The sequence below is a fragment of the Electrona antarctica genome (genome assembly GCF_951216825.1).
Source record: "Electrona antarctica genome assembly, chromosome: 1".
In the NCBI taxonomy this organism is placed as follows: Eukaryota; Metazoa; Chordata; class Actinopteri; order Myctophiformes; family Myctophidae; genus Electrona; species Electrona antarctica.
The window spans coordinates 51019977-51042476 of NC_136806.1; the positions used below are offsets into that span (position 1 = coordinate 51019977).

Consider the following 22500-nt stretch of genomic DNA (forward strand, 5'->3'; position numbering starts at 1 on the left):
ACACTCTCAGAGTTACAGACCCATAAGGATCAACTATCATTTAGCTGGGGACCCCCTGGAACTCCCTCAAGGACCCCTGGGGGTCCCCGGACCCCACTTTGGGAACCACTGCTGTACACAATGCTCTGTCTAATAAAGTTGTAGTGTGTTGTGCTGTATATGGTGTGGTGATGCCCTGTACACAATGCTCTGTCTAATAAAGTTGTAGTGCTGTGCTGTATATTGGTGTGGTGATGCACTGTACACAATGCTCTGTCTAATAAAGTTGTAGTGCTGTGCTGTATATTAGTGTGGTGATGCCCTGTACACAATGCTCTGTCTAATAAAGTTGTAGTGCTGTGCTGTATATTGGTGTGGTGATGCACTGTACACAATGCTCTGTCTAATAAAGTTGTAGTGTGTTGTGCTGTATATGGTGTGGTGATGCACTGTACACAATGCTCTGTCTAATAAAGTTGTAGCGTGCTGTGCTGTATATTAGTGTGGTGATGCACTGTACACAATGCTCTGTCTAATAAAGTTGTAGTGCTGTGCTGTATATTGGTGTGGTGATGCACTGTACACAATGCTCTGTCTAATAAAGTTGTAGCGTGCTGTGCTGTATATTAGTGTGGTGATGAACTGTACACAATGCTCTGTCTAATAAAGTTGTAGTGCTGTGCTGTATATTGGTGTGGTGATGCACTGTACACAATGCTCTGTCTAATAAAGTTGTAGTGTGCTGTGCTGTATATTGGTGTGGTGATGCACTGTACACAATGCTCTGTCTAATAAAGTTGTAGTGTGCTGTGCTGTATATTGGTGTGGTGATGCACTGTACACAATGCTCTGTCTAATAAAGTTGTAGTGCTGTGCTGTATATGGTGTGGTGATGCCCTGTACACAATGCTCTGTCTACTCTACCACATCCGCTTTGCACTCAAAGGATGGACAGTGTTTGCTTAGCTTCCTGTTACGTTCCGGTCACCGTCCGTGCGTTATTGGCTGTTTGTGTCACCGTCCAGACACCATAGTATAGACACACAAGACAGTACAGAAACCACTGCAACACTAAGAACTATAAAAACCAGACCATACTATTATGTCACAATATTGAATGATTGATTCATCTGGGTTGTGAAAACAATATTATATATGTTACAGTATGATTGGAATACTGTAAAAAATAAATAATAATAATTACGTCTCGGAGGTACCGAGACTAAGGGGGTTGCTGATTCTGTCCCTATAGAGCGTACCAACATCTCCTTGAGGGGGCGTCAACATATGTGTCACGTGGTAGCGGCCGCCATACTTGTGGGGTTGTCTGGTTTGTTTACAAGTGAGCGACGGTCCGTGTACATTCTTTTTTTAAACACCAGAGGGAGTTCAACAAACGACGTGCAAACTGACATCTCACAATGGTTGCCCTGTAATCCTTGTAAGGTATGTCGAGCCCGACGGTTTTTCTTTCCATTCTGGTGTTGGCTCACTGTGTTGTCGCCAGGAACGAGCTCAATGTTTACAAAAACAGACCACCGTCACTCTATTCTGAGTGATGTGGGCTAGAGTTTAAAGCCCACAAAAATGGCGCCGCTACCCCTCTTGGTGATGTACACGTTTGTACATCACCAATATAAGGTGCTGAGACTAAGGGGGTTGATGATTCTGTCCCATGGGGACATATAGCTCGCACAGCGCTGAGTCGGCTGAAGGGGACTTCGCAACACTCTGCGCGGCGGATAGCTTGGTGGTGGCCTGTCGTTGGATGAAGTCACCAGCAGATGGCGCACCTCCGTCGGTGAAAACACGAGTGCACCTTTTTCAAACTGACTGGCTTTCCAATCATACTGTGACATATACAGTAGTAACACAACTCTGTGGCATTATTAAAGGACTATTATTATTGTTATATTTACAGACTATCTGCAGTCAATCCATCCATGTTGTGTTTGAGCCAAACCCCAAACAAACCAGGGTTGATTTCTTCCGACTAAAACTACGACGGAGTGTTCGTCGACTACCTTTTTTTCACTGACGAAAACTAAATAAAAACTAAGCTATGGTGACTAAAACTAAGACACAATTTTGTCAACAAATAAAAACTTGGCAAAAATGTTACGGAGGGACTAGTAGAGAAAAGATCCATTAGGACTAAAAGACAAGTAACTTTATGTTTGGTTTGCGCTCGGGTGTTCTGGAAATAGCACATCTACAAGCTCACAGCTGCGATGCGTTGTGAGCTTGCAGCTATTTTCAGCATGCAATCAAGTGTAAAATCTGCCATTTGCAACGCCATCAAGGCCTGCCAAAATCAACCGTGCATTTTGTCGACTAAACTTTATGATATTTAGCCCAGACCAAAACTCTTCAGATGACTAAAATATGACTACAACTAAATGCAATTTTTATTTAAAAGACGGACTAAAACTAAATTCAAAGCTGCTGTCAAAATCAACACCGACATGAACACTATACCGCGTGCGTGCGTGCGTGTGTGTGTGTGCGTGCGTGCGTGCGTGCGTGTGTGCGTGCGTGCGTGCGTGCGTGCGTGACTGTGTGTTGAAATGGTGAAAGAATGGACAGCGGTATTTAATGGTGGAGACTGAAAATGTCTAACTGTATTCTCTGCAGTTGTTTGGTCTTGTGGCCATAAGGTCTATGTTGTTGTTACCAGTCTAAGTGCCCTTATTATACTGTATTTATGTGTACTGTATGTTTTTGTTTTTTGTGTTTTTTTAAGTAATTGTATTGTCTGCTGTATTATGTAATATGTATTGTTCTGTTGTATTGTTTGTTTGTATGAAAAAAGAAAAATGCAATAAATATATAGTTTAAAAAAAAAGAATGGACAACGGAGGTATATATATAGCTCTAGACTGACCTGGTGAAGTCTTCCTCCCCCAGCATGTGGCGCGGGACCGGGGAGTACCTGGACGGGGTCACCTGGGGGGCCACGGGGTACACGGGCTTGGGCTCCATCTGTCCCATGTAGTTGTGGCTGACGTGGTTGTCCACCATGGTGGGGAAGGCTGGGGCGAGGGCCAGGCCAGTAGAGGAGAGGAGAAACAAGGATGATTACAACTAGGTGGTGACGGGAGATGTCGTCGGGCGAACACATCGGTATATATCGGCCCGGTTCTAGTTGTTTTTAGATGAACCCATTTAGACATTACATCGAAATTTAACCCATTTAGGCCTGACATCAAAATAAAAAAAAATCTTCTGAAAGAATATATATTCAAAGTGCCGCATTTTCACGATTTTTCAAAAATAGCAGCTCATAGCTCTATGAGCTTGTAGATCTGCTATTTTTCAATAGCTAAAGTATAACAAAATGCTTAGTTAAAACACCAAAAGGGGTTCCCGTCCAACATGGGTTAATCGAATGTCTTCTAAATCATGACAGTTCTCTGAAATACCTATGTTTCTGTATCAGTGAACTCAATATTTCATGTCAAGGATCCCCAGAATCATCTGTATTTGGCCACGGCCCTCCCCCCATCTGAAAATATGTTGTTCCATGGATCACCCCCAGAAGCAACGATTTGAGTAAAAAACGTTCGCTCTGAAAGAATATATATTCAAAGATTTGCGTCACATTTTCACGATTTTTCAAAAAATTACACCGTGGGAGTATTTTCCGTCCGGACTTTCGTCGATCAAAGCTGCAAATACTTCGGCGTTATGCTCCAAAGGTAATAAGACAATCTAGGCAGCCTAGGTAGGATGGTAGGATGAATTTAAAGCCATTCTGGACGGGAACCCCTTTTGGTGTTTTAACTAAGCATTATGTTGTACTTTAGCTATTGGAAAATAGCAGATCTACAAGCTCATAGCGCGCCACCGAGTGGCGCGCTACGAGCTTGTACTGTAGGTCTGCTATTTTTGAAAAATCGTGAAAATGTGGCGCAAATTTGGAATATATATTTAACGTTTTTAACTCAAATCTTTGCTTCTGGGGAGGTCCCTGGAACAACATATTTACAGATGGGGTCGGAGGCCAATTACATATCATTTTTGGGGTCCTTGACATGAAATATTGAGCACCACTGATACAGAAACATAGGTATTTCAGAAAACATTTTCAGAAAAGACATCTTTTTATTTCGACATCAGGCCGAAATGGGTTAAAGCCCCGAAAGTGTTAAAACCTACTGTGACTCTCGAGTCTCGAACTCTAGGCGCAATCATGGACAGAGTGGCAACAGCGTGGCTATACGTAACAGGCGATGTTATGAAACGCGAGTCAAACAGGCTGAGTACAGCGAAGTGACAAAACAAATGACGGAACGCAGCGAATCGGGGCTGGAAACCAAGGAAACACAACCTCGGCACTGCTCTGCTCTGCTCTCCCCTGTGGCGTTATAATCACATAAACACTTAACTCATTCTGTACGGGAACACCTTTTGGTGTTTTAAGCATTATGATAAAATAGCAGCATCTACGAGCTTTTAGATCTGCTATTTTTTTGAAAAATCGTGAAAATGTGGCTCAACTCTTTGAATATATATCCTTTCAGAGCGAACGTTTTTAACTCAAAATCTTTGCTTCTGGGAGGTCACTGGGTCTGGAACAACATATTTTCAGACGGGGGTCGGCGGCCAATTACATAATAGTTTTTGGGGTCCCTGACATGAAATATTGAGCACCACTGGAAACAGGTTTTTTTTCAGAAAATTTAGAAGACATTGTTTTTTAAACGGCAGGCCTAAATGGGTTAACCCATTATGACCCGAGTGCTGCGCTGATTCAAAAAATGTCTTCTAAACAGTTTTCTGAAAAACGTATGTTGCTAATTATACCAGTGGTGCTCAAACCTCTTTCATGTCAAGGATCCCCAACAGTATTATGTATTTGGCCCCGCCGACCGCCCATCTCAAAATATGTTGTGCCAGGGTTCAAAATGTTCGCTTTGATAACTATATATGTGACCGGGTCTGGCAAATAGGCCCTCATCTCGACCAGAGTAATTTTTCAGTTTTTTACAGATTATTAAAGTACATGTAAGCTTTCATATGATGTATCATTCAATGAAATTGGAAAATATTTGAAGAAGATATGACCATTTTAAAATGATTGTGCCGTTTTACCCAAAGCTGAGAAAAACCCCTTTGAATGTTCACAACATTCACAACATTCACAAAACAAGCCTACTTTGACTTATAAATGTATACATTTAATTTGCCCAAATCAATAATCTGTTGGAATGAAAACCTTCTTCAACATTCAAACTGTGTTAATATGAAAAAAACGAAAATCACAAAAAAAAAAAATCTAGTTTATTTTAGATTTTCTGCCTTTTCATTATAGGCGAGATGAGGACCATTTTGCTAGACCTGGTCACATATTCAAATAGGATTATACTTTTTTTTTACACAAACAAGTGCACCGTGTCCACCTGTGTACTGTGGCTGTATTGGCTTGTGTTCTTTGAACCCAAACACACACACACGGTGAGCAAAACATTTACCTCCATTCTGGAGGCTTTGGATAATCTGTGCGAAAGATCTTGCAGTGTGAACTCGGGCATTAGTCGACGAAAGCTATAACAACAAATCTGCCAGTCATATTGCTTTCTTTCTGTGTGTCTAAATTAAAAGGCCACATTCTGTAGATTTTCACACGGTTTGGGGGTATGGGCAAAACAAGCCTTTCAAATCTAGATCATGTGGGTCATATTTAACCTATTCTGGACGGGAACCCCCCCCCCCCCCCCCCCCCTGTTGGTTTTTAAAGCATTATGTTATGCCTTAGCTATTGAAAAATAGCAGATCCACAAGCTCGTAGCGCGGCACCGAGTGCCGCGCTACGAGCTTGTAGGTCTGCTATTTTTGAAAAATCGTGAAAATGTGGCGCAAGTCTTTGAATATATATTCTTTCAGAGCGAACGCTTTTGACTGAAATCTTTTCTTCTGGGGGGTTGGGGGTCCCTGGAACAACATATTTTCAGATGCGGGGTCGGCGGCCAATTACATATATTTCTGGGGGTCCTTGACATGAAAATGTCAAATGTCAGAACCACTGATATAGAAACATAGGTATTTCAGAAAACTAGGATTTAGAAGACTTTTTATTTATTTATTTCGACGTCAGGTCTAAATGGGTTAAGTCCGCATTAAAGGACTCACTTCGGACCTTGCAACGGCAACACATTACAAGGTCCAGAAGATGTAGACTGTACAGAATGTACAGCAAGTTATCCCACAGATAGCAAAGTGCCTGTGTGTGTGTGTGTGTGTGTGTGTGTGTGTGTGTGTGTGTGTGTGTGTGTGTGTGTGTGTGTGTGTGTGTGTGTGTGTGTGTGTGTGTGTGCGTGTGTGTGTGGATATTTCTGCGAGGCAGAAGATAGCTTTGGAACGTGGGTTCTGGTGAGCGGGTGGGATGTGAGAAAGCATCCACGCACAGTGGGAGGTGGAGATCTAGGCTTGTTGTTGCAGTGGGCAGAAGTACGTTTGTGTGTGTGTGTGTGTGTGTGTGTGTGTGTGTGTGTGTGTGTGTGTGTGTGTGTGTGTGTGTGTGTGTGTGTGCGCGTGCGTGTGGTTTGGTTTTATTGGAGCCAGCGACTCATAAAAGCACTGTATAAAAATCTGTGATGTGATGAAGATAAAAAACAATTGGCCAGTGTACCACACCGCACTACAGACCTCTATTTATAATTCCTTTCTACGCATTGCAAGTTTTATATCACAGACTATTGGTTTTTGGTGGGGAACTTGCAATGGAGATTTTTCTGCTCATCGATTATCAGCGTTATACAAACACACTGTAGCAGAAGTGAGAAAAACGTGTGCGTTTGTACGACGAGAACCAATGAATGCAAGAACGTTTACCAGTGCCAGGTATTCCTAAAGGTGACCTCAGTAAAACCATGCCTAAAGCTAACCTTATTCCTAAAGGTGACCTCAGTAAAACCATGCCTAAAGCTAACCTTATTCCTAAACGTGACCTCAGTAAAACCATGCCTAAAGCTAACCTTATTCCTAAAGGTGACCTCAGTAAAACCATGCCTAAAGCTAACCTTATTCCTAAACGTGACCTCAGTAAAACCATGCCTAAAGCTAACCTTATTCCTAAAGGTGACCTCAGTAAAACCATGCCTAAAGCTAACCTTATTCCTAAACGTGACCTCAGTAAAACCATGCCTAAAGCTAACCTTATTCTAAAGGTGACCTCAGTAAAACCATGCCTAAAGCTAACCTTATTCTAAAGGTGACCTCAGTAAAACCATGCCTAAAGCTAACCTTATTCTAAAGGTGACCTCAGTAAAACCATGCCTAAAGCTAACCTTATTCCTAAAGGTGACCTCAGTAAAACCATGCCTAAAGCTAACCTTATTCCTAAACGTGACCTCAGTAAAACCATGCCTAAAGCTAACCTTATTCCTAAAGGTGACCTCAGTAAAACCATGCCTAAAGCTAACCTTATTCTAAAGGTGACCTCAGTAAAACCATGCCTAAAGCTAACCTTATTCTAAAGGTGACCTCAGTAAAACCATGCCTAAAGCTAACCTTATTCCTAAACATGACCTCAGTAAAACCATGCCTAAAGCTAACCTTATTCCTAAACATGACCTCAGTAAAACCCGTTACCGAACCAACATGAAAGAGCAGAGGAAGCAGTAGATAGCAGTGTTGATTTCGTCGACTAAAACTAAGACGAAAAATGTTCGACGACGTACCTTTTTTCACTGACGAAAACTACATGGAAACTAGACTAAAATGTTAGGAAGGGACTAGTGGACACGAGATCCAGTATAAGTCATTTTACACTTGGTTGCATGCTGAAAATAGCAGATCTACAAGCTCACACGTTGTGAGCTTGTAGATCTGCTATTTTCACCAAGTGTAACATTTTAGTCGACTAAATCAACTGTAGATTTAGTCTACTAAAATCTTAGGATATTTAGTCGACTAAAACTAGACACTAACACAAACATTCCAGGTGACTAAAATGTGACTAAAAAACTAAATTAAGTTTAATTTACTTTACTTTAATTGACTAAACTAAAATTTGCTGCCATGAAAAACAACAGTGACATGAAGGAGCATGGGGGGAAGCAGTATATAGATACTGTAGATAGATAGATAGATAGATAGATAGATAGATAGATAGATAGATAGATAGATAGATCAGGGGTGGGAAACTGGCGGCCCGGGGGCCACATGCGGCCCCCACCTTCACTTAATGTGGCCCTCAGGTTAATGTCAGAATACTGAGATAATATTGGTTTCAGCTGTTTACAATTCCACGACATGCAAACATGACCCGCTTTAATTACTTACAGTCTAAATTAGTAGCTCAATGCTCAACACAAGTATAATTAAAGGCATTTGAAATGACATAAAAATGTAAAAATTCAGGATTTCAATTCGAATATAGCAAAAATTATATATTATATATTTTTGCTACGACAGTAATATATGGCCCTAGGGAGTGAGTGTGGAAATATAGTGGCCCTCTCAATCGTCAAAGTTGCCCACCCCTGAGATAGATAGATAGATAGATAGATAGATAGATAGATAGATAGATAGATAGATAGATAGATAGATAGATAGATAGATAGATAGATAGATAGATAGATAGATAGGATACGTACTGCTGGAGTAGTCCGGAGGGGCGTACATGTCGTTGAGGTGCACGGGGCCCGGCTTGGCCACCTTGAGGTAGACCATGTCTGAGGTGTTCTTCAGGGCGGCCACCGCCTCCTCGTGACGCACGTCCTGCAGGATGATGTTGTTCACCTGAACCACACAAACAAAATGGCAGGAGAAACATAATGATAATGTCGTTGATAGAAGAACGAAAACCCTTATCTACATTCTTCTTTTTTTTTCTCCTACGAATTAATAACGTCCCAGTAGTCCGGAAGCCGACAGGCTTCTTTTGTTTAAAGTGGGAAATTTGGTCTTTTTTATTGGCCTAAAATATTGTCTATATACATACATTCATGAATCCACTTGCTGACCGGCTGTCACTATTGGGCAATTTTGTTTTTTCATCAACATCCTATGGCAGGCAAAATTGTCAAAAATGTCAAAATTTCCTTTTGCTTTAAGTAGCATGATGTCAAACTAGGGGATTTTCATGATTCTGAATCCATTCCAAGCATTAGTTTTGCACAAAAAACACTCCTTGGGCTAAAAACGGCCATAGACGTCATGACAAATGTGATGAGGTCAGCACAAATGTGATGAGGTCAGCACATTTTGGGCAAGTGGTTATGGCTGTTGGTAGGGTCACAAGAAACCCCTATATAAAAAAAATGGCACAATACCGACAGCCGGTCAGCAAGTGGATTCATGAATATATGTATATAGACAATATTTTAGGACAATAAAAAAGACTTTTCCCACCCGTCCACCTGGACTGCCGGACTATAGGCTATTTGATCATCACACTACACAGCATCCCACAAAAGTATCGAAAGGATGCGCTTTAAAAAAACGGCGATTTGAGCTTGATCTGCTACTTTTGAATTTGAAACCCTGAAAAGTAACAGTTTTGCACATTTCCATTTCCATCCAACAGAGACGATATTAGGATTGCAACAGGGTCGAACTAATTGATTATGAAAAACTATTAGCAATAATCAAAACACAGTATTATTTTTTGCAACACCATATACGACAATAGGGTTTCTGTATAATCGATTTAGTCGATTATACAAAATCTTCACTTTGATGTACTGTACTGTATTGTGTGTGTTGTACACCTAGGGGCTCCATTTTCGTCACCTCTTTTTACTAGTTGAACTATTCAAAAATGTTTTTCAAAATAGTAAAAAAAAGGCAAAGACGTTTAGGGAGAAGGGGTTTAGCGGTGACGAAAAATGGAGCCCTCTAGGGCTATATCTTGCGCCACCCCTTATCCCTTATCCTAACTAATTTGCCACGTTTTACCATTTAAAAAAACCTTTTAAATTGTTCAAATAGCCGGTTTTTTAAACCCATTTTGAGTGGGAACCCCTTTTGGTGGTGGTTACATACATTATGTTATAATTTAGCTATTGAAATTTTTGAAAAATCGTGAAAATATTTATTTCAGAAAACTGAAGGATTTAAAATATTTTTTTTTAAATTTTGAGGTCAGGCCTAAATGGGTTAAATTGTAAAAAAATGGCAAATTAGTTTAGGGATAAGGGATTAGGGTGGCGCAAGATGGAGCCCCTGGTCCTCCACGCCTAGCTCAGACCAAGATGGAGTCCCTGGTCCTCCACGCCTAGCTCAGACCAAGATGGAGTCCCTGGTCCTCCACGCCTAGCTCAGACCAAGATGGAGCCCCTGGTCCTCCACGCCTAGCTCAGACCAAGATGGAGCCCCTGGTCCTCCACGCCTAGCTCAGACCAAGATGGAGTCCCTGGTCCTCCACGCCTAGCTCAGACCAAGATGGAGCCCCTGGTCCTCCACGCCTAGCTCAGACCAAGATGGAGTCCCTGGTCCTCCACGCCTAGCTCAGACCAAGATGGAGCCCCTGGTCCTCCACGCCTATAGCTCAGACCAAGATGGAGCCCCTGGTCCTCCACGCCTAGCTCAGACCACAGTACGCTTCTGGTTGGTTGCCGCTTTGTCTCGTCGCAGAGCAGCAGTGGAAAATGTAGCTTTTCTCAACTTTGCAGCACTGCTTTTTTTTGCTGGCTCTGAGAACAGAAGGCAAGCGGGACGCTCCTCTCATAAAAAATGCATGGAACCGTTCCCAGAAAGTGGAAGCGCGGCATGCACCGCTGCTGCTGGTGTGAATTCGGCATGGAGCCTCCCCCCCCCCCCCCCCCCCGCAGTGTTTTCTGGGAAATATTTGAATTCAAATGCACCATTGAAGTGCAGCATGCCATGAGCATGTGGTTATCACAGAGCATTGCACTGCAGCGATGAGAGTGGCGTGATGGCGTGAGCTGCAGTTAACTTATGGCTGCAGCCATTCATAGCTTTTCGACGACGGCAGCACGGCTTAATTACCTTCTCTTTGATTTATGGAAGCCTTAAACACATCTAATATTTCATTTAACGGCAGTCTTCTTTTTTTTCTCCTGGCGGTTGGCTTCTTTTTTATCTTCTGTGCCACACGTGGCACAGAAGATGCCTGGGGAGTCACTCTGGAGATTGGGGCAGCGTATCCATCATCACACAACGCAGCAATTAACGTTAGGACGTGTGTTGCCTGCCTCCCTCTGCTCTGTGGTCGAAATGACGGGACACAGGACCACACGATACAGAGGAGTGTGTGTTAGGGCATTCACTTCTAGTCATTTTTACTAGTTGACTAGTTGCCTAGTTTACTAGTCGACTAGTTGTTTAATTTATGCCTGACGTTGAAATAAAAAAGTAGTCTTCTGAAAGAATATATATTCAAAGATTTGTGCCGCATTTTTACGATTTTTCAATAGCTAAAGTATAACAGAATGCTTGAAACACCAAAAGAGGTTCCCGCCCAAAATGGGTTAACTACCTATTATGTAAAATTTCTTTTTTTTGGGGGAAATAAATATTATATATATATATAATATACATTTAAAAACTGTGTACATTGGTGACTATAACTATAATCTACCTGATCTTGAGGCCTACAAAATCGGGGGAAAATAAATAAATCTTATCAACTAGTCAACTAGTACCAACAAGGTTGACTAGTGGATTTACTAGTCGACTAGTTGAATAGTCGACTAGTTGCTTAATAATGCACCAGGGTTTGTGTGTGCGTGTGCGTGTTCTCTTCAATGTTTTCTACAGGGCCAAAGAGACAATAAATGGACTCATAAACATTATTTTGGATATCGCAGCCTTTTACAGTATTTGAGGGGATGTGATAAAAGGACAGGGAGGTTGATACTATAGTGTAAGTTTGCTGCTGTATCTTCCTCGGGGGTTATATGGCAAAGAGCCCAGCTAAAGCGCCCATTGCATGCTGAAATGTCAGCAAGTGACCTCGCTGCTTCAAGCACTCACTATTTAAAAATTGGAAGAAACTCTGCCACCAAACACGGTTGTGCTTTGGACGCGGTCAAATTCATGGCTGAGGAGACACTGGAGTTTAAACGTGCACAAAAGAACCAAAATGTCCAGAATATAGCGACCTTCCACACTTCACTGAATAATGGTTGAGAATGCCAGCCAGCAGCACCTGCAGCATTTTGAACCGATTCCCTCCCCACACTGTCGGGGGAATCCCAGTGTGACTACTGTTTCTCTTGCCAGGACACGTCCCCGTTGACAGTAATGTTATTGTATTCATTCATTTAAAGTGTCGACGAAATGCTATTATTTTCTCATTGTCTTAGTAAATAAATTAGGCTATGAGTGTGTGTGGCGAACACATTATGACACAGCATTTGTCGTTGGACAAGTTGGATAAGCTTGGGCAAAGATGAATGCCTGGGTTGATATGAAAATGCGAGTCTGGTAAATGGTGCATTTATACATAGATTGTGCATTACATTCACCCATTCACGCACACATTCATACAGAGTCTTGCTCAAGGACACTTCGACACTAACTCTGGGGGAGCCCGAGGTTGAACTGGCAACCTTGCGGTTGCCATCCGGCCACTCTACCCCATAGCCACCGCCACCGTATGCATACACACATAACAGTGTGCGTGCGTGCGTGCGTGCGTGCGTGCGTGCGTGCGTGCGTGCGTGCGTGCGTGCGTGCGTGCGTATTCATTCAGTATATTATGCTGTAAATCGTCTCTGTCGTGTGGAAACATCATATGTCCAAAAACCGTTACTTTTCAGGATTCAAGTTCAAAAGCATCAAAAGTAGCAGATCTACAAGCTCAACACCCTGTCGCTTCGCGCCGCGCTTCCAGCTTCCAGATCTGCTACTTTTGATGCCTTTGTGTGACGCTGTAATATGATCAAGTAGAGGCCGTTGATTTACGGACAACCACAAAACCTTAGAATATGGAGATAGGAGGTTTCTGCCCAACAACAACCATATCTCTATATATATATACAGTGGTGGAAAGTAACTAAGTACTTTTACTTAAGTGCTGCACTTAAGTACAATTTTGCAATGCGTCGCGAGTTTGTAGATCTGCTATTTTCAATAGATTTTGTACACATTTTGAACTTGTGAAATGGGACATTCTGCAATAAGAGTACTTTTACTTGCAGATACCTTTGTACTTTTACTCAAGTACATTTTCAATTCCGTACTTTTAACTTGTAACGAAGTAGTTCTAAATTGCAGTATTGGTACTTTTACCTAAGTAAAACAATTGAGTACTTTTTCCACCACTGAATATATATATACACACGCTATATCTATATCCATATCCATGATGATGAATATTTGTCTGCGGCAGAGAGACAACAATAATAAAGCTCGTACAGCTAGCAGGCGGTCTCCGGTCTGCAGTCGCCCATCTTTCTGCGCGGCGCCTCCCTCTATGATCTTGGTGATGTAGATGCTGTTGTCTCCGGGGATGTGCTGGTTGCCAATCCCTCCGGCGATGCTGAAGCCCAGCCCTGGCAGAGAGAAGATGCACGCAGGCAGGGTTATAAACAAGGGGCCAGTGAGGCTTTCCAACGTTGAAGCACTGGGCCCTAGTGGTAAGAGGAGGGACTGCAGGCGGACCCGTGGAAGTATGATTGGGAAACCCCGTGCAGCTGGGCTTTAACGTCGAGCGCGTTTGCACTTCCGCATTTTGGGCACCAAATTTTGGTGCCCAAATCGAAAAAAAGGCGGAAGTAGAAGGGTCTTCCGGGTGCTTCAAAACGCCACTGAGCAACTTCCACTGACATGAATAGCGGGGGGGCGGAGCTTCGCGCCAGATCAGTCTCTATCCTTTTATATACTCTATGGTTATAAACAAACTGTGGGCACTGCAGACAGTGCACTTCCTGGTTCACTTGATGCACTGAAATTCTTTGCACACCCATTTGAACCACACCAACACCCCGAATGCCCGGGAGGTTATTTAATCCATTAAATCAGAGCGCCCGGCGATTTATAGTAGCGGAGCACTTTTACCGACGGACCGGATGTTATCCCGGATGTGGCTGAAGCAGCTAGATGTATAGCCAAAACACTCTAGAGGCGATCGACAACAACGGGAGGTGTGATTAAATCTACCGCGACTAGCGACGGGACCGCGGTGGGCCGTCTAACACATGATCTTTGCTTAGAATTAGACATGATTTAGATGAGTTATTAACGTTTTAAGATTTTCGGTCTCGTCGGCTAAACGGGGGGAACATTTCCGATGACGTCCCAGGTGCAACAGGCGCTCCCAGGCCGTGGAGCGATGCGATCGGTTTTGATATCAATAACCTCCGTCTTTTTGATCAATCTTCGTCCTGGGCGCTGGGCGTTAGAGTGACTAATTCTTTAGTGTGTTAACCCATTCTGGGCGGGAACCCCTTTTGGTGTTTTAAGCATTATGTTATACTTAAGCTATTGAAAAATAGCAGATCTACAAGCTCATAGTGCGGCACTCGGTGCCGTGCTATGAGCTTATAGATCTGCTATTTTTTTTAAATCCTGAAAATGTGGCGCAAATTTGGAATATATATCCTTTCAGAGCGAAGGTTTTTAACTCAAATCTTTGCTTCTGGGGGAGGGTCCCTGGAACAACATATTTCGGTCGGCGGCCATTTACATATATTTTTGGGGCTCCTTGACATGAAAATGTTTGAGAACGACTGACATAGAAACATAGGGGTTTTTCAGAAAACCGTCAGGATTTAGAAGACATTTTGTAGAATCGTCCTCAGGTCTAAATAAACGGGTGAATTGCAGGGCGGGTATAGCTCTCTCTGACCTTTGGGTCCTTTGAGCAGGTTGACCTCTAGGATGGTCTCGGGCGGAGCCTGTCTTCGCCTGACCAGCAGCCGCACCACTGGCCCCGCCTCCTTCAGGGCCTCCACCGCCCGGCTGTGGACCACCTCCGACACGTCCACCTCGTTCACACGCAGCACGCAGTCGTTCACCCTGAGGAGGCGGAGAGAGAGTGAGAGAGAGAGAGAGAGAGAGAGAGAGAGAGAGAGAGAGGAGAGAGAAAGAGAGAGAGAGAGAGAAAGAGAAAGAGAAAGAGAAAGAGAGAGAGAGTAGGTTCATTTATACCGCAAATCGACTATTTAGTCATAGTCATAGTCTTTGGAATAAAATTCCATTTAGGTTTAGTTTTTAGTCTAGTTTTAGTTGATTTGGTCGGATTTTTTTTTATTTTGTCGGGCCTTGATGGCGTCGAAATGGATACACTCGCATGCTGAAAATAGCAGATCTACAAGCTCACAACACGTCGCAATGCAACTCGTTGTGGACTTTTTTCAGACACCCGAGCGCAATCAAATATAAAGTGACTGGTCTTTGATGTCTTCTCCACTAGTCCCTCCCTAACATTTTAGTCTTAATTTTAATTTGTTGACGAAAATTGTATAAATATATTTATCTTAGTTTTAGTTTTCATAGCTTTGTTTTTATTTTATTATTCGTCAGTGAAAAAACGGTAGTTTTAGTTTAACACTTTTGTAGAGAGAGAGAGAGGGAGACAGGGGGAGGGACGGTTAGCTTTTAAAGCACAACATGGAGCACCAATCATATGGTGCCTTGTCCGTCAATGTGATGTCAATCTCTATAATTGCACGCACGCACGCACGCACGCACGCACGCATCCAAGGCCAACATATACAGAAAGCTCGAAAGCACATTGAAAAGCACTCAAGATCATAATTTTGTATGAGGCGTTGGTTTTCCAGTGACTCGGTAACTTTGAGGAAACACGCGCGCACGCACGCACGCACGCACGCACGCACGCACGCACGCACGCACGCACGCACGCACGCACGCACGCACGCGCGCGCGCACGCACGCACGCACGCACGCACGCACGCACGCACACACACACACACACACACACACACACACACACACACAGAGAGAGAGCCCGGGGCCGTTGGGCTGTAGCCTGGTAGGACACAGTGAGTGGTGAGCACAGCCCCGATTTATACTTCGCCGCATGACTAATAAATCAAGCATACTGAGGAAGAGAAGAGAAGAGAGGAGCAGAATAGAAGATAGAATAGTTTAACTGAAGGTGCAGATAGAAAGAGGGAGAGAAGGGACAGGATGTAGGGTGAAGGGACAGGGGTGAAGGGACAGAGGTGAAGGGACAGGGGTGAAGGGACAGGGGTGAAGGGACAGAGGTGAAGGGACAGAGGTGAAGGGACAGAGGTGAAGGGACAGAGGTGAAGGGACAGAGGTGAAGGGACAGAGGTGAAGGGACAGAGGTGAAGGGACAGGGGTGAAGGGACAGGGGTGAAGGGACAGAGGTGAAGGGACAGGGGTGAAGGGACAGAGGTGAAGGGACAGGGGTGAAGGGACAGAGGTGAAGGGACAGGGGTGAAGGGACAGAGGTGAAGGGACAGGGGTGAAGGGACAGAGGTGAAGGGACAGAGGTGAAGGGACAGGGGTGAAGGGACAGAGGTGAAGGGACAGAGGTGAAGGGACAGAGGTGAAGGGACAGAGGTGAAGGGACAGAGGTGAAGGGACAGAGGTGAAGGGACAGAGGTGAAGGGACAGGGGTGAAGGGACAGGATGTGGTGATGCAGGGTGAAGGGACAGGATGTGGTGATGCAGGGTGAAGGGACAGGATGTGGTGATGCAGGGTGAAGGGACAGGATGTGGTGATGCAGGGTGAAGGGACAGGATGTAGTGATGCAGGGTGAAGGGACAGGATGTAGTGATGCAGGGTGAAGGGACAGGATGTGGTGATGCAGGGTGAAGGGACAGGATGTGGTGAAGGGGTGAAGTGACAGGACGTGGTGATGCAGGGTGAAGTGACAGGACGTGGTGATGCAGGGTGAAGTGACAGGACGTGGTGATGCAGGGTGAAGTGACAGGATGTGGTGATGCAGGGACAGGATGTGGTGATGCAGGGTGAAGGGACAGGATGTGGTGATGCAGGGTGAAGGGACAGGATGTGGTGATGCAGGGTGAAGGGACAGGATGTGGTGATGCAGGGTGAAGGGACAGGATGTGGTGATGCAGGGTGAAGGGACAGGATGTGGTGATGCAGGGTGAAGGGACAGGATGTGATGATGCAGGGTGAAGGGACAGGATGTGGTGATGCAGGGTGAAGGGACAGGATGTGGTGAAGGGGTGAAGTGACAGGACGTGGTGATGCAGGGTGAAGTGACAGGACGTGGTGATGCAGGGTGAAGTGACAGGACGTGGTGATGCAGGGTGAAGTGACAGGATGTGGTGATGCAGGGTGAAGTGACAGGACGTGGTGATGCAGGGTGAAGTGACAGGATGTGGTGATGCAGGGACAGGATGTGGTGATGCAGGGTGAAGTGCCTGCCCACCATGCAGAAATTGTGGGTTCAAATCCTTGGAGCGGCACCCGTCAGCAGGGAGCGTTGGACGGGAGGAGTATAGGACGAAGGCTCTACGTCCTCCCGGCGGGGGCTCCTCACTGGCAGGTGAGTCAGTTGGACACAATAGCAGTGACAACACAGAAACGTGTGTGTGGGGAGGAATGAATTGGCAGTGACAGACATAATTGGCAGGGACAGGGACTGCAGGGACACGGTGAGGGTAGAGGTGTAACAGTAGCAGTAGTAGTAGTGCAACAGAACGGTTTATTGGATTATCTTTCTATATACTAGAGCTTTCTATATACTTAAATTGTTTTCTTTGCATTCCAAGTACAGTACATGAGCATTTTACCCTGTCGTTCTGTGACTATGGCTCAGCACACACATCATTACTTGGACCTGTGTGCTGTAAGTCAGGGGTTCTCAACATTTTTTGGCCGGGGACCCCCGAAAATGCTTTGGCAACGTCTCGGGACCCCCGCCCCGCCCCCTCCCGACCCCCAATATAAATTGACTGCTACAATAACCTTAAACCATTTTGGGCGGGAACCCCTTTTGGTGTTTTAAGCATTGTTATAATTTAGCTATTTAAAAATAGCAGATCTACAAGCTCATAGCGCGCCACCGAGTGGCGCGCTATGAGCTTGTAGGTCTGCTATTTTTGAAAAATCGTGAAAATAGAATTTAAAAAAAAACGTTTTTTTTTTTTTTTTTTTTTGAAAATAATTTGGGGACCCCCTAAAATAATTTGGCGACCCCCCGAGGGGTCGCGACCCACGGGTTGAGAACCCCTGCTGTAAGTCACTCTGGAAGAGAGTGGCTGCTAAATAAATGTCTAGGTGTAAAGTGTGCTGTCCTTCCTTACCCCAGCCTTCCGTCCATAGCAGCCGCGCCTCCGGGTATGATCTTAGTGATGAAGATCCCCGGGTCGTCAGGGATGTGTGGATTGTCCATTCCCCCAGCGATGCTGAAGCCCAGGCCAGAGTTACCCTGCATGCACAGCCAACACACAGCAGAGTCAACACAGCACAGCCACACACAGCAGCTTAGATTTAGCATTAAGGAGAAAACCAGAGTGGAGTTATCACACACGCACGCACGCGCACACCTTGCCTTTCTCTTGCTTTATTGTGTGCACATACAGGTATACAAATAACACACGCATGCATGCACACGCACGCTCGCGACCAATAAGCGAGTGACGGAGTCAGCCTCTCTCTCAGTCAGCACAGACTCAAGGTCAGAGGGATATGGCTCTTAAGTGTATTGGCAACTCGGGGGGGGGGGGGGGGGGGGACATCATGTGATCGCGCTGCAGTCGGGCCTGCATGGGCGTACGGCGTCTCTATAGGCTTTTTTTGATGTCCAGCTTTGTGAAAACACGTGCGTGTACTCAAGTGACATGTGACAAATGGTAGTGTATATATATATATCCACGCTGTTGCCCAGAAATCTCTTATCTCCATGTCGTAACCTTTTGTGTGTTTTTTTTTCCGTAAATGAATGCCCTACTGCAGCGTCACACAAAACTGCGATGCCGTGACGTGGCGCTCAAAACTAGCAGATCTACAAGCTTGAAACTTGGCGAGAATCCACACATTTTGAACTTGTATGGATCTGCTTAGCCGCTTTTGCTATTTTTGAATTTGAATCCTAACAGTTTTGGTTTCCATGCATCCGACAGAGACTATATACATATATATTTATGCACACGCATGCGCACACGCACGCACACGCACACACGCAGTGTATATATTCCATTAGACGGGGGCACTTCATTCCAAGCGTCATGCACACTGCATCAGCCCAGTAAAAGGCACCAGACAGCGGTATACAGACAGCTGCATTGGAAATGGAATTTATGATCCTAAGCAAAGCTGAGCGGAGGAGCCATGGTACAGGCCAGGCCAGGCCAGGGCTCCGTCCTCAACGCTCGCAATATATATATATATATATATATATAGCCATTTGAATCCAACAAATGGATCCTGGCTGGGAGGACTGCTGCCATGCAGGGTTGCCATGTATGCTTATAAGAAGCGAGTCAAGCGACTTGTTTTTTTCTGAAAGCATTTTGTACCAACAGGGGGGTACCAGATGTGTGTCTTGTAGAGACACATTGTAGAGACACATTGCAGAGACACATTGGCTATTTTCAATAGCATATAGTTTAAAGAAAGTTATCATGTGTTAGTCGCTTCTTTTCAGCTTGTTGTCATAGACCCAGTTGCTTATATTTCTGTCGCAGACCGCCTAACTGCCTTTGACAGCCGTGGCCGAAGAGTCGACAGGCACCAAACAAGACGGCTGAGAAAAAGACTTCACTTTATCATTTTCTATAATTAATGAGCGACAGTCGCTACAAATTAGGACAGAGGGGGCTGAGAGCCTCCCAGTGTATTGCTCTGGAGCCAAAAAAAGACGGAAAGCACGCTTGCATTCAAGGGGGGGGGGGGGGGGGGGACCGTCCGGCGAGACTATCCAACCCAGCAGACCTTTTAAATGTGTGATCTTTACTTAGCAACGTATGTCATGTGCAAGGCCTCTTGCATAAACAAATGCCTTTCAGAGTGAAGTTGGGGAGAGAGAGAGAGAGAGAGAGAGAGAGAGAGATGCTTGGCATCTGTTATGAGGGCCCAAATTCATATCGTCGCTGTCGGGGGGGCAGAAACGTCTCCATATTTTAACTGTTTTCTCGTAAATCAGTGGTTTTCAACCAGTGGTCCGGGGACCACCAGTGGTCCTTGAGGGGGTTCCTGGTGGTCCCCCAGCTAAATGATGGAGAGTTGGTCGCACATCTGCTACTTCCCGTTACTTTTGAATTTGAATCCTGAAAGGTAACCGTTTTTTTTTGAGTGGTGCAACCACTCCAAGGAACAGCAATGTCCGTGTTGTTCACCTATGTTTGTGACGTTAACCTATGTTTGTGACTATGTTTGTGTGTGACTCATGTGTGACTCATGAGTACCAGTAGGGGCGCTGTCGTGCCAGAAACAGAGACGGAGAGATATTATTGCACTGTTGCCTGCTAATGAGACAGAGAGAGAGAGAAAGAGAGAGAGAGAGAGAGAGGGGGGGGGGGGGGGGGGGGGATGGAAGGGGGGGAGTTGCACCACTCAGTTCACACGGGTGTGATTTTTTTTTGACATATGAGTTGTCTTTCCACCCGACAGAGACGATCTATATATTACTGTATTACTCATCATCATTTCTCGACTGCGGTCGAGATCATGGATCTCACAACGCCACGCCAGACTTCCCGGTCCTTCATTGCCATCCCCAGTTCCTGCTTGCTGATGCATCATGTGTCCCTATAGAGCGTCGCGGTCCCGCCCCCTCGAGAGACCTGGAAAATAAATCCCCGTTCATTTTCCTCATAGACTTTTCAGAAAGTATTTATTTAAAGACGTTTACGCCGCAGGACAAAGCCAACTCGAGTCGTGACAAATCATGACAATAAACACAATGTTTTGGGCCAAACAAAGAATTAGAAAGTAGAAAGAAACAACAATACTTTTTTTTCTTCATTGTAATTATTTGTTTGGTCCAAAATATTGTGTTTGTTGTCATGATTTGTCACGACTCGAGTTGGCTTCGTACGACGCTTAAAAGGTCTTTAAATAAATACTTTTTGAAATGTCTATGGGACAAATGCATTGGGATTCATTTCCTGGGCCTGGCGTCGTCATGAAAGGGGGCGGGACTGCGCCGCTCTATAGCGATGACATCAGGGAACGCCAGAGCGGTGCCCGTTGCGCACTGGCCTACTTGGAACGATGCGAGTTGGAAATTAATGCCCCACCCATATATTATATTCCTTTTACGCCCATACATGGAGTTCTCTGTCAGGCATGCGCAAATATGGAGTCTATGCAGATGTCAGAACATTATTTGTGATGTCAGAACAGGCCAACTCCATATATGGAGCCTGGGCAGGGCCCCAGTCCAGAGGCCGGGCAGAGGCCTTTTGTGGCGGTTCTGGACAACGATTCGACACCGGGCACTGCACTCCGTGTGGTGGTGTGGAACATGTGTGTCGAATTTGAAGTCGGTGGGGCGAACGGTTCTCAAGTTACGTGGATTTTAGACGTACACACGTACACGCACGCGCGCGCACACACAGGCTCATGGTGCATTTATAGTTAGATAAGATATGAGTGGAAAGGATGAAAGCGGGAATATGCTGTGTGAGTGCGTGTGTGTGTGTGTGTGTGTGTGTGTGTGTGTGTGTGTGTGTGTGTGTGTGTGTGTGTGTGTGTGTGTGTGTATTAGTGGCGTTGCTCTATGGGCTCAGCCATTGCCACTGCATGTGACAAACCTCCTGAACAATTGAACAGGAGGTGCACTTTACATTTATGTTGCCCGGCGCTGATGACATGTGCAGCAGGCGGGCGGCATTATGTAAAGAGCTACGCTTCATTAGCATGATGATTCCATGCTCCGGTGCTCATTGTATAGCATTCACATGAGGAGGTACTGTAGCAATACAAGGCTGTTTCCTACTGACATGATGTCATAGCTATACAGCCTTCTGTGTCTTCTTAACACACAATGACTTGTCTTACACAATACCACTCGCATGACATCACAGACATTAACGCAAGCCAAGTGCCATGGTTTCAATAAGAGGGACTCACTCTGTCTACAACAGTATCGTTTTCAAACGTTTTTCCATTTCAAGGACCCCCTCCTAATTTAATGTATTTGTGTTCTTAAAATGTTTGACAAATTATGTATTATATTTTTGAGTGTCGCTATAGCCCCTCCAACGTATACGTCTAGCTTTTGGAAATCACGTCATATGGCAGCCGAGTCTATGGACCTTCTAATGTTTGTTTATTAGAACTCTTTGAACAAACAAAGAGTACGATGTTTGTCTAAAGAAGTGAGGCGCACCTTCACTTCACACAAGTGTGATTTTTCCCCCCCTTTTTTTCCTTTACCAGCTGGCACCGCAACTCGTTGTGTGAGCTGGTAGATCAGGGCTATTTCCAAATAGCCAATGTAAGGGGTTAAAGTGGTTACACTTCTTGGGTTCCTTCCTTTCCTTTTGGAAAACGACTAACTTGTGCAACACTCACATAACATTACAGACAAAGCAATTGCCATGGTTTCAATAAGAGGGGGCTCACAGTTCCCAGAGCTGCTCACTGCCACCTAGTGGACACATCCATTGGTCAGTGATGCAAGCATTCAAATGGAG

General features: G+C 44.8%; 1 protein-coding gene across 1 annotated transcript in view; it reads right to left on the reverse strand.

Moving 5' to 3' along the window:
• The window catches only part of dlg3 (discs, large homolog 3), a 172751-nt gene that overhangs the window by 48570 nt on the left and 101681 nt on the right, over positions 1-22500 (reverse strand). Inside the window, exons 7-11 of the mRNA XM_079524357.1 lie at positions 18163-18287; positions 14741-14910; positions 13309-13445; positions 8580-8724; positions 2864-3011 (exon numbers count right to left, since the gene is read on the reverse strand). Of these exons, the coding sequence (XP_079380483.1) occupies positions 2864-3011; positions 8580-8724; positions 13309-13445; positions 14741-14910; positions 18163-18287 (725 nt within the window). The remainder of the gene's footprint in view (positions 1-2863; positions 3012-8579; positions 8725-13308; positions 13446-14740; positions 14911-18162; positions 18288-22500) is intronic.